This window comes from Monoraphidium neglectum (assembly GCF_000611645.1).
Source record: "Monoraphidium neglectum strain SAG 48.87 unplaced genomic scaffold scaffold01026, whole genome shotgun sequence".
Lineage (NCBI taxonomy): Eukaryota > Viridiplantae > Chlorophyta > Chlorophyceae > Sphaeropleales > Selenastraceae > Monoraphidium > Monoraphidium neglectum.
The window spans coordinates 1-11,777 of NW_014012602.1; the positions used below are offsets into that span (position 1 = coordinate 1).

Here is an 11,777-nt window from a genome sequence, read left to right on the forward strand (position 1 = left end):
AGCGGGTGTTGGGGGGCGATGGGGGCGGGGGCGATGTGTCACTGGGATAAGAATGCGGGCGTGGGGCTTGTGTGTACGAACGAGGGGACGTGTTTCGGTGTGTGTACAGGGTTGTTGTATTGAGTGGTGGGGTGATTCGCTTTTTTCGTAACAGATGGTGCGCCGCTGACCGTCAGCGTTGAGAACCACTCACCCATACACCTGCTCTCAAACTCCTCTTCCACTCCACCATGCCCATGGCTGTCTCTCTTGCGGTGCCCCGGCAGGGACCCTGGTGAGCATTCTTATCGTAGCGGCCATAGCTGAGAGCCGATCCCGCCCCATGTGCCACCTTCCCTTTGGCACACACCCGTTCTTGCTGCGGGCGCCGTCCCCAAAACGCCAGCACCAAGTGTGAAGACTTTCGTGCTGCAATCACCTGTCCTCATCGTTGAGCACCCACCAGCCCGCCCACCCACCGGAAAATTCACCTCCACACTACGCACCTGCTCCTTGACCCTTTTTGCTCCTGTTCACTCCTGATCACCGCAGCACTACATGGCCCCGGAGGTACTCAACTGCCCCCTCAAGGACGACCCCCAGGAGAACAAGGGTGGGCACACATCCCACTGCTCAAGCGCCTGCCCCCTCCTTTCCTGCAGCCCCACCGCGCGCCTGCAGCCTGGCCACTGCTTGCGCCGTGTGCGTGTGTATCATATGCATGATGCCGGATGATTTCACAGGCCCCCCTACAAACGGTCCTCTGGGACTTGTGTGCTTCTCATGCAGCTTCATCTGACCAAAAGCAAGCACGCAAAGCCGCCATTGATCCCGCTCGCTCATGCGCGCCTACCTGCCCGCCGGCGCCGACGCGCCGCCGTCCTCTCGACTTCCAGAGATCAAGCGCCTGCACTACACAAGCAGCGTAGACACGTGGGCCGTCGGCTGCCTCGCGTTTGAGCTGGTGGGCTCATGGGGGCCTGGGAGGGCGGGGTTTGCCAGCTGTTGGGCGGAAGATACAATCTGTCAAGGCACTGGCGCGGTCCATTAACCCGCAGCCGGGTCAGCCCTGCTCGGCCGACTGCTCTCAAGTACTGTTTGTATATTCTGGCATCACATAGTCGCATCTGCAGCTCGGCGCGTGCGACTGTGATTGCGCAGCCTTGGTTCCACCGCCAGCCAGCAGCTGTTGCCCCTGATCTCGGGGGCTCGGTCACTGCGGCATTCGACCCGCATCGCCGTCCAATGGAGTCCATGCGCCGCACGTGACCGCAGACCGTGGGCTTCCCGCCCTTCATCGCTGAGAAGACCGCTGACATCACCGCCCGCATCCAGGCTGGCAAAGTAAGCCAATTGATTTGTTGTCCGCCTCTTGCAATACTGATATAGATTGTTACTTATGATGAGTTGGCGTGCACTACTGATATAGATAGTTGATAATGTGCAATGCCTGCGCATGGGTGTGCCGGCAGCCACCTAGCTATCCCTCACGCCGAAGGCACGCCCCACGGTCCCCACTAACGCCACACCCAGCTCAGATTTTGCTCACCCTTGACATAATGAAAGCTTTTCCGATACGACCTCCCTTATCACTCAACCCTTGTTGTGATCGCGTGATTGTGGAATTCGAAACGGCAGGTGCAGTACCCCTCAAAGATGAGCGAGGAGCAGCGCGACTTTGTGGACTGGGCGCTGCAGCGCAACCCCGCGGACAGGCCCACTGTGGCGGAGCTGCTGCAGCACCCCTGGATTACGCTGCACCAGGTGCGTCCTAGGATTCAGATCAGAATTGTTGCAGGATCCCTCGGTCGCCCGCTTCTGGAGCCATCCAGGCGCTCTCGGGTCACCATGCGCGCACAGCATTCGCAGCACCAGCACTGACAGCACCAAAAGCAGCAACATCAGAAGCCTTGATAACGGCCACGCACCTTGCCGGCAAGTGCATGCTCTGCAAGCAGCCCTGTGGCGTTGGCGCGCAAACGCGACCCCTCCCGCCGGCTGGTGTCCTGCTTGCATGCGACCTGAGGCGGTGTGCGGCGTGCCCTCCACGCCCCAGTAATGCGTCGAGTGTCAGCAATGCCCCCAACCAAAGCAAAGCAGCGTACCTCCGCTGCCGCCGCGCTTTGAGGGCGGGGGAAAGAAGAGCGACACCGTGCCCCTCGTGCACGCACGCACGCGGCGCCCGCCCACAGCGCTCTCACGCCCCCACACCCGCCCATTTGCCTCATACCCACGCGCAGAGGCGCAATTCCCAGCGCAACATCGGCGGCTCCGGGGACGGCAGCAGCGGCAACAGCGACGGTGCCGCCGCGGCGGGCCGCGCGGCCAGGGCGGCGGCGGGCCGCGCGGTGAGCTCGCGCAACCTCAACACGGGCTCCCACAGGGCAGGCGGCAGCCGTTAAGGGGAGCTGGTTGCAACAAGGCCCATCGCGGGTGGCGTGCATTTGCGCTGCGTTTGGCAGTCGCGGGCGTTCAGCGAGAGGCTGGGACAATTGTGGCTGCCAGGACTCTTGAACTTCCTTTACGCAATGGGTCGGGATTGAAGGGCAAGGGCAGGGGCACCACGCTTCAAGGGGACAGGCAAGGGCAGGGGCGCCACTCTTCAAAGGGACGGCAGCAGTGTTCTTGCGCGTGCGCCGATTGAAAGGGGCGGCACTGGTTGAATTTGAGTCGACACCGTCAGGACAGGCAACTGGCCTGAAGTGACTCGGGCAGCTACGACATCCATGGTGCCGTTTTTATACTTGATTCTTATTGTGATGTTGATGTGACACACGGCGCCGTCAATACATTCCAGCAAGGCGCGTTCACATTCGAGGCAAGCAGCCGCCTCAATTTTAATTTCACCTGACCCCAGTGCATGAGCGCGCCCAGTCAAGACTCCATTGCGAGTAGCAAAACGGGTAACCAACAGCATTTCGAGGCACATTTGACTGCCGAAACCCACTTCATTTAATGTTCCTGGCTTTGCGCATGTGCAGCAGTGATCCAGCTGCCGGTACGGTAGTAATGCAGCGGCGGCAGGTGCACGATCACCAGACCGCTCGCCCGAGTTCAAGACCGGCCCAAGTCCGTTGCAGTTTATTGACGTTTATTTCTACCTCAACGCTTGGGCGACCCGAGCTGTGTCAGAATGGCGTCCTTGCTGCTGAGATCTGGCAGGCCTCAGCCGCCAGGCGGCTGAGCACCGCTTTTCAGCGGTAAAGCACTATCACACGTCACACTATGCACCCTGATGATGGACGAACCCACTAGGGTGTCGGTCTCAGTGATCACGCGGCCAGATCGCCCTCAACTCGTATCCCTGCATCGCCTGCCCACTCTTGGCGTGGCTATCGGCATCCAGAGGGCCCCGAACTCTTGATGTATCCGCGCAGACGCTTGAACAGTCGTTGCAGGTTGCGACGGCTTGCCGCCGGCGAGCCGCCGCTGCAGCGACCCGCCGCCGCCCCTGGCTGCCATCACCATCCGTGTGAGTAGGGCTTTTGTATGACAAAGGGTGCTTGCGTTGTTGTCTGCCCAGTGCAGGCCACCAGCCCTGGCTAAAAAGCAGAGGGCGTCAGCGCATGTGGCGTGTGCCATGACGCGCCCTCTCGTCCATGCCAGGCAAAGCAGCTGCGGGACGGCAAAATGGGTGAGGCGCGCCCCAATTCATTGGGTGACGGCTCAATCCACGGCCCCTCATTCTCTAACAACAGGTTTCTCTGCATTCCTGCCTTCCCTTCCTAGCTGGGTGAATGACAATGTCGCCGCATGTTTCACTTACGCGGGCCCGGATGCTTGCACCCTCGACTCTGCTGCTGTTGCAGGCCCCACCGGTGGCCCCGCCAACCTGTGAAGGTCAGGGTCATCTACCAACAGACGCCCAGAAGTTCAAACGTGAGCAGGGCCGTGTGATGTCCCCGGTGCATGCTGTCCTCCGTGCATGCTGCCCCGACTCAAGCGTCCCTGCGCCACATAGTACGAGATCTATTGCTCAGGGCTGTGAGGATACACCTTTCCTATTCACCGTGACGAGACTTTCACCTCCTACTCATTCTGAGCCCTGTTGTGGTGTGTGCCCCCTTGTGTGCCACCCCGCCCTTTGTGCAGCCGACCGCGCCTGTTGTCGTTATTGCACGTCGACGTCCGTCCTGCTCTCGATGCCCTCTAGGCCATTCCCCACACCTCTCACGCAGGCATTTACTCTGGTTCACCACTCGCAGGGCAAAACTCGTGACCCCTGATACTGCACCAATGTCAATGCGGCTGCATTGATCAAGGCTGTTTGTGCCTTGCACGTTGCCCAGAACAGAGCTGGATTATGCCACGTCTGCATTACACTAGCGCGCTAGCGTGTAAAAATGCAAATGCGGTTCCCTCGTGTCAAATGTCAGGTCGTTGGCTCGGGGAACGGGTGCCGGTGGGCGTGTCAATGCGTCAAATGGGCGCACTGTGCCAGGCCACATCAACCCCTACTGACCGTGCCAGCAGTCGCTCGGCTGCTGTGCTGCGCTTTCCCGCCCAAGGCCGCTGCTGCCAGCCGCCCGACCGCCACGCCCTGCGGCCATGCACGCATGCGCCAGAGAAGCTGCTGCCATGGGTGCCGCCGCTGCTATGCCTCTGCTCTCAAAATGCTGGGCAGTGTGGGGCTTTACATGCCGGAGCGGCCCCAGACAACAAGGGACAGGGAGAAGGAGAACATGACAGCGGTGGCTGCCCACCCGATCTGCACGATGGCGGGCTCGCCCTGTGTGTCAATGGAGTGGGGAGGGTGTGGGTGAGGTCCTCTTGTCCAAGCGGAGCTCCATGTCAAAACACATCCCACTGCCAGTAGATCCGCTGGGTGGAACCAGCAGCAATCCGTGTCGACAACCTGCTGACGACAGCCCAGAACAAGATGCTGGGCTGGCAAAGCAGAAGCGGGCGGCTGGGCTGTGCTACTACAGGATGGCAGTGGCAGCGAGCAGCGCCTGTGGCGCCGGCGCCGCAGCTGCTGCCGCCGAATCCGGGTCGTGGAATTATGCAATGATAATCGTCTGGTTATCGCCAATCGAAGTGCGTTCGGTGGCCCGCGCAATCACCTCGGCCATCATGAAGGCCTCCTGAGCGGCCTGCGCGGCCTGAGGCACCGCCAGCGCCAGGACGGAGGCACTCGCAGCAAAGCTGGCCACCGCAGCCTGCGCAGAGCCAATGGATGGATTGTCAGGCCTCGAAACAGATCGTCTGCAGTGCCCCGGCGTGCTCCGTGAAAGCACGTCTGTCTCAGCCGGATGCAACAGCCTACTATCTGACGCACCTTGTTGCTCTGAGCGGAGGCGCGCACCACCAGAGGGCGCACGGCCGCGCGAGCGGGCGCGATGGCCCTCTTGCTGGCCACACGGGCGCAGGCAGCCTTCTGAGCGAGAGCCATTTTGTCAGTGGGATGTGACTCTGAGGTGTGGATGTGGTAGCAAAGCGTGGATTTGTATGGGGAAGAACTCAGGTGCCTGCAGGCTGACGGGTTGCTGCCCACGGGACACTCAGGCCTGGTCAATGATCGTGTAGATCAGGATCTGTCGCAATTTTTATTGCGTTGTTTGCGGTTGCGTGGGAGGCCGATCAGCACGGTCTTCGAGATGTCGTAAATGTGATGGCAATGCTTGTCTACACAGGAAGGCAGGCACCCCGAGCGTCTATTTTCAGGATCATAGTACAAGAAAATCGACATCAATCTGGTGTGCGTGACAGCTTGAATGGGAGATGTTAGGGCCATGTGCCGCCTCCATTCAGTTGCGCATGCCGCAGCGCCGGCTATCGGCACGTTCACTTACACGACATGCAACAGCCTATTTGTGAAGGTCACAATGCGTGATGAGGCACGCGGGGCTGCCATGCCAGGGGCCGGGCAATTTATGGGGGTGTTGGGGGGCGGCGAGGCCTGCACCCAGTTCGCAGCGGGCCCTGTTTCAACCATTTTCACGCGTTCCGGAGAGTGCTTGCAAGTCGTGCTGGTCGTCGATCCACGCTGGAGGTTTATGAGATGTCGAAACTTGTGCAGGAGTACACCTTGGTGCCAGAGCGGCGCCAAGGAGGAAAGTCGTGCAATGTGACAGGGCTGCTTGTGCTGTGTCATGCGGCCAGCCCTGTTTACCTGCACATGCATGAAGGCGTGCACATACATGCATGACGTGCGCGCGTGCGTGCGTGTGTGTGTGATGTGCGTGACGTGTGCGTGCGTGCGTGCGTGCGTGTGTGCGTGTATGCCCCTAGAGCGCAAGAGTTGCGCAGCCGGAGCTGCGCGCTGCTGCGCTTGCGCAGGAAGCACAACGGGCAGCATGCTTTGTCACGGCTATCGCCAAGCCCTTGCTAGTTGTAACCGGGAACAACAGCCAGCGCAGCACCAGTTTTGCCACCACGACCTGCGGTGCGATGTGAAACTTGAGCAGCAGCGCGGGCAGTGTCGGCAGTGACTCACTGCATCGAATAATGCGAGCGCCGGGGGTGCCACCGCCGATGCCGGCAACTGCGATGATGATGGGGGTGTCGACAGCAGCGACGGCAGCGACGGGGCCCTCAGCGCATGCTGCATGCCAGACACTCGCAAGCAGCGTGGTGCGGCCACCTGCTGAGCTCGCTGCTGGTGCCAGAAGTCTGCGGTGGCGCTCCACAGCCAGTCCTAGGGTCATCCGTTGTGTGAGCCGCTGCCACAGCATACACAGAACCCAGCGGCACGGAAGCTTGGTCACTGTCGATGATATCAATCGGGGCTGCTGTGGGAGCGGTTTTGCCGAAAAGCCTTGTTGTCGATGGGCGATGGCGAGAGCGGGCAAAGGTTCTGCGACAGCGGTCTCATTGTTGGCTGCGCACTGGCTGGACAGGAGCATAGCATGTAAGCGAATCGTCACCACATCTGGTATGACAGCCTCCAAGGTCCCACACCATGTGTGCTGAACAGCCACCCCTGGGCCAAGGTGCATCTCAGCGCACAAGCAAGCCTTCGGCTGACCGTGCCGGTCAATGCGCGTTTTTTGCACCCATTGTGAAGCGATCGGACGGCGGTGATGACGCCTGAGACACCCTTCACCTGCTATTCCTACTTCGGTGCTGGGTCCCCCAAAACACAATGACATGTGCTCCAAAAGAATGATCTGAAAGCGAGCACGTCAGGTTGCACCGCACATTGGTCAATTGCGAAATCTTAGTTGTTTGTAGCCGCTAGTTACTCAGGCTTCTCGCGATCCCCTGTCTGAACACGGCGTCATCACAAGCCCATGCACGCAGCTGGCAGACTAGGGGTGCGTTGCACAAAAAGTGTCCTCCAGCAAACGCTACAGTCGCGAAGGCTAGGTGTGAGGCCAAGGGCCATGGCACACTACCCGCACGGCCTGGTTTCGCTTAGCGGTGAGTGCTGCTCATCCTGTGACACCGCCGTGCCCACATGCTGCATGCCCCTCGCTGGCAGGCGTCCGCATGGCTTCGGCCGCAAACACAAGCTTCTTGCAGTGTATGGTATGCGCATCAGCAGCGCAGCAAGCGGCTCGCCGCCGTGGCTGTAGGGGGCGGGGCGCCGCCCCAAACACATGCAATCGGGTGCATGCATACGGTACGCACAGCCAACCCCTCACCTCTGCCGGGCACCCTTTCACCCCGATCAGGCGCCCCAATCAGCAGCGTACTTTCGCGCCTGGGGGGATTCAGGGAGGTTCCACTGGAGACCACCTCCCAATTCGTGCGCCCTGCATCAATCCTTTATGAGCTGGATGGTGAGGCTCAAAAACCAGCCCTTGCTGCAGGCGGCATCTGGAACGAACGTGCTTTGTGGCGCAACCGTGATTTGTGGCGCCTTGCACCCTTGCGCTGCGGGCGCCGAGGGCTGGGCGTGTGCAGCGGCGGGCATAGCCAGACGCGCGGCAGCGCCGGCCCGGCGCCGCACAGCAGCCTGGGTCCAAGGCCGGCCCTCCGCCGCCGCCGCGCACGCAGGGAAGGAGCGGCGGTGGGATATAGTCAAGGCGCACGCGTCGGTGGGGGTCGTGCTGTACCATCGGGTGGGTCTCAAGGGGGCACTGGGTAGCTGCTGGGCAGCTGGCCCCGTCTGTCTGCGGCGCGAGCCCTGTTGGCAGGCAAACAGGGTCCGTGGGCGGTTGCTGCTGCTGCTGCTGCTGCTGCTGCTGCTGCTGCTGCTGCTGCTGCTGCTGCTGCTGCTGCTGCTGCTGCTGCTGCTGATTCGCTGGCTGCTGTTGCCTGTGCTGTTGGCAGTGACTGGGGGCGTCGAGCGCGGCTCTTGCCACGGCTGTGGCTGCTGCTGCTGCCCTCCGCCCTGTCATTCTTGAGTGCTGCGCTTGTCTTCACCTTGCCGCGTGATGGTCGCCTGACGAAGCATGGAGTGGATTGGCAGCACCCTGGCAGCCTGCACAAGGCTGTCTCCTCATCACCACACCCTTGCCTATGGGGTAGGTCAGATCAGATCCAACAGAGCAGCCTGGCCGCGCGCTCTCCTCCTCACCCGTGCCTCCTGTGACACCCTTCTCACACCACCCATCACATCCACAACGCCAACCCATCTCACATTCATTTTCGCCAGGACAAGGACGCATTCGTCATAGTCCGCCAGTTCCGGCCCGCAGTCTACGCGGCCAAGTGCCGCGAAGCGGCCGAGAAGGGGCATCCGCAGCCGCCCAAGGACTCGGGTGCGGGGGGCCCCGCCCTGTCGCCACACCCCGGCCCCGTGCCTCGTCAGCAGCACGCCGCCTACAGCCCCAGGCACAGCGGCCTTGCATCGCTTGAGAGCCGCATCAGGAAGCGCCCTCGGCGCTGCCGCCCCGCCCCCCGCAAGCCTGCCCCCCGCATCTCTTCAGGAGAGCTCTGATCTGCGCCCCCGCCTTCGTGCCGCTGCTCGATCCGTCGACCCCGACAGGCTTTACGTTTGAGCTGTGCGCGGGGCTGGTCGACAAGGGCGGCAAGTCCCTCGAAGAAATCACGTCAGAGGAGATCGAGGAGGAGTGCGGCTACCGGGTAGCCGCCTCGCAGCTGCGCCACGTGACGTCGGCGGTCTCGAGCAGCGGCACGACGGGCGCGGAGCACCACATATACTACGCGGCGGTCGACGAGGCCGGCCGCGTGGGCGAGGGCGGCGGCCTCAAGGGCCACGGCGAGGCGATCGAGGTGCTGGCGCTGCCCTTTGATTCGGCGCTCGCGTTTGTGCTGGATGCGGCGCTGCCCAAGTCCCCCGGGCTCATGTTCGGCATCACGTGGGCGCTCCACGCGCTGCGGTCGGGGGAGGTGGCCGGGCGCGCCGCGGGGGCGGAGACGGGGCCGCTGGAGCTCAGATCGGTATTGCCGTCTTGAGCACAAGGGGTGGGTCCCGCGTGTTCGTCGCGCCTTGCTGGTGTGCAATGGTGTGCGTCCGGCGACGCGCGATCAGACATGAAGCACACTCTTCCTGTTCGCCTCAAAACTCAGGTTTTCCAACATTTTGACTTTTTTTGGGTATGGCGTGCACCTGTGCGTCGGGCAGGACTGCAATCCAACTGGACTATGTTGACTTTTTTCTGTTCTTTTGACAGCTACATGCTGCAGTAACTGATTCTGGTTGATTGGTTGATACCTATCCACATTCACATGTGGTCAATGTTTGCAGTGACTGTCAGCCTCACCTGTCAAGGGCCTCAGCCGAGATGCGCCGCTTGCTGCCTGACCAACGCGCACAATCTACAGCTGCCCAGGCGGGTTCACTCTCCCCTGGAATACAAGACTTGAAACAGGGAGGGGACCGGCTTTACATGGGTTGCGACATGGCCACAGCCCAGGGCTGCGCGGGCCGCCAGGCGTCCCCGCTCATCCTACACGCTACGTTGCGCGGCGTCCAGCACTAGCGCCGTGCGCCAGGCACTCGGCGCCGGAGGCGCAAACTCGCCGCCGTGGCGCCTGCCTCCGCGGCTCTCCAGCAGAGGGGCGCGGGCGGGCGCACGCGCCACACACTCAAGGTAAAGCGCCACTCATATCATGTGCAGGCGACTCAAAAAGCGGCGCTGAGCAAGAAAGAAACGCGGGGCGGCGCGCCGTGCACAGGGGCGAGCCGCGACAAGGCCCTCGAGCGCGCGCCCTGCGGAGTGGGCTTGCGGCTGCCGTTGTGGGCTGCGGCCGCAGCCATGGCTGTTGGCGGCGGTTGTTGTTTGCTGATCAGATCAGAGGCTGAGGACCTTGGCGAAGTTGGTGAGGATGTTGTTGCCGGTGGGGTCGGCCAGGTGGTCCAGGAGGTTCTGGAAGTTGAAGGGGCGGGTGGTTGGGGAGCATGAGAGTGATTTTGTGGGTGAGCATGACAGATACTGGAACAGCCGGGGGACAGCTGGTGTGGTGCGCCAAGCTCGTCGACATTTTGGCGGAGTGCGGAGCGCAGGCCCAAGCTTACACGCGCTATCACGCATAGCGTGCACTGCGCAGTTGGTCCGAGCATTTTAGTCATGGTGGCAGAGAACCAATCCGGGGTGCACCCAACGCCCCGCATGGCAAGCAATTACGCCCTCACATTGGGCATGCGCCCAATGATGGGACGAAATCGCCCACACACACACACTCTCTCTCTCACGCACACCCGCACGCTCGCCCTCCCTCCCACAAACCTGCCATGCCAACACGTTCACACTCAAGATGCATCCCCCCCCCCCAGACACACACACGCACCTGGTAGGGGCCCTTCTGGGTGGCGATGGCCTGCGCGCCGAAGCCGAACACCGCGAGCATGGCCAGGCGGCCGTTCTTGATCTCCTTGAGCTTCAGGGTGTTGAGCTCGGCCTCGGTCTTGCCCAGGTTGAACATGTTGAACCAGGGGCCGCCGGGGTAGGCCGGGTTGCCGCTGCCCTCAAACACCTGGGGTGCAGGGGGGCGGACGATGGTGCAAGTGTGCGTGTGTGGGTGTGTGGGTGTGTGTTCGTGTGCACGCGCGCCTACCAGTGCGCTCACTGCCTCCTGGGCAGCGCCTGCAATTCTGATCTGCACAGCGTCTCCCCGCGCGGGCGGGCGCACGACCCTTGCAAAATTGTGTGGAGATCCATCAAGGCCGCCCCCACAGACCCCTGTGACCCCCCACCTTCTCGATGCCGAGGAAGTACTGCTTGCCCTGGGAGCCGGGGTAGCGGAAGTCCTGCAGGCGCTTCAGCTCCGCAAACTGGATCAGCACCACCTCAATAGCAAAGAGGGTGTAGGGGTCGGTCCAGTAGTTGTCGTAGGTGCCCGCCGGCGGGATCACGCCGGTGCGCCACCAGTCGACCCCTGGTGTGTCGAGTGGGAGCGAGAGGGTCGCGGGTTGGTTGGCAGGGGTTGCGCTGGGCAGCAACGAGGCCAGGGCCGCCGTCCGTAATGCAGTCGCAGCTGCGAAGCGTACGCTGCACTGCATCGTCTGAATGCACAGTGCAGAGATGCTAACAACATTTCTGATAAAAAGTTCTGGTGCGGCGGCAGAAGAAGCAGCAGGGGCAGCAGGAACGCTGGCAGCAGCGGGGCCGGTGCGCGGGCGTGGTGACGTCACTCACGGGTGGCCTCGGGGATGAGGCCGTAGTGGCCCAGGATCTCCGGGCCGATGATGCCCGCAGCGCCCAGCATCGCCCACCTGCGCCGCACGGCATCGCGGAGCATGATGATCAAGCCAGCGCAGCGCGCTCCCTGTCAGCCCGCGAGGGCAGGGTGCTGCGCAGGCAGCTGTACGCAACAGGCTGTTGCTTAAAAATGTGCGACCGTCCGCCACTGGACAGCGCACTCTTTTCTATACCACCCTGCGGCAGCCGCCTCGTGTGCTGAGCACCACCGGCTGGCCTGGCTCGGCCGCTCTGTGTAGAGCGGCC

The 11,777-nt window shown here is 62.1% G+C and overlaps 4 protein-coding genes across 4 annotated transcripts in view; 2 read left to right on the plus strand and 2 right to left on the minus strand.

Annotated features, from left to right (window-relative positions):
- Positions 1-537: 537 nt before the first annotated feature.
- On the plus strand, positions 538-2,381 carry MNEG_6364 (aurora kinase, other; the record flags this gene model as incomplete). The annotated part of the gene is made up of 5 exons (XM_014045158.1): positions 538-592; positions 876-943; positions 1,255-1,323; positions 1,618-1,743; positions 2,220-2,381. 5 exons carry the CDS (start codon positions 538-540, stop codon positions 2,379-2,381), a joined length of 480 nt encoding a protein of 159 aa, XP_013900612.1.
- A 2,598-nt stretch (positions 2,382-4,979) lies between these two features.
- MNEG_6365 (hypothetical protein) lies at positions 4,980-5,371 on the minus strand (the record flags this gene model as incomplete). The annotated part of the gene is made up of 2 exons (XM_014045159.1): positions 4,980-5,138; positions 5,258-5,371. 2 exons carry the CDS (start codon positions 5,369-5,371, stop codon positions 4,980-4,982), a joined length of 273 nt encoding a protein of 90 aa, XP_013900613.1.
- A 2,947-nt stretch (positions 5,372-8,318) lies between these two features.
- Positions 8,319-9,285, plus strand: MNEG_6366 (Uridine diphosphate glucose pyrophosphatase; the record flags this gene model as incomplete). The annotated part of the gene is made up of 3 exons (XM_014045160.1): positions 8,319-8,390; positions 8,522-8,627; positions 8,855-9,285. The coding sequence occupies 3 exons, from the start codon at positions 8,319-8,321 to the stop codon at positions 9,283-9,285; spliced, it is 609 nt and encodes a 202-aa protein (XP_013900614.1).
- An 839-nt stretch (positions 9,286-10,124) lies between these two features.
- The window catches only part of MNEG_6367 (Chlorophyll a-b binding protein 8, chloroplastic), a gene marked incomplete at both ends in the record, with an annotated part of 3,705 nt that continues 2,052 nt past the window's right edge, over positions 10,125-11,777 (minus strand). The window contains 4 exons of the mRNA XM_014045161.1: positions 10,125-10,199; positions 10,621-10,806; positions 11,027-11,208; positions 11,469-11,545. Of these exons, the coding sequence (XP_013900615.1) occupies positions 10,125-10,199; positions 10,621-10,806; positions 11,027-11,208; positions 11,469-11,545 (520 nt within the window). The remainder of the gene's footprint in view (positions 10,200-10,620; positions 10,807-11,026; positions 11,209-11,468; positions 11,546-11,777) is intronic.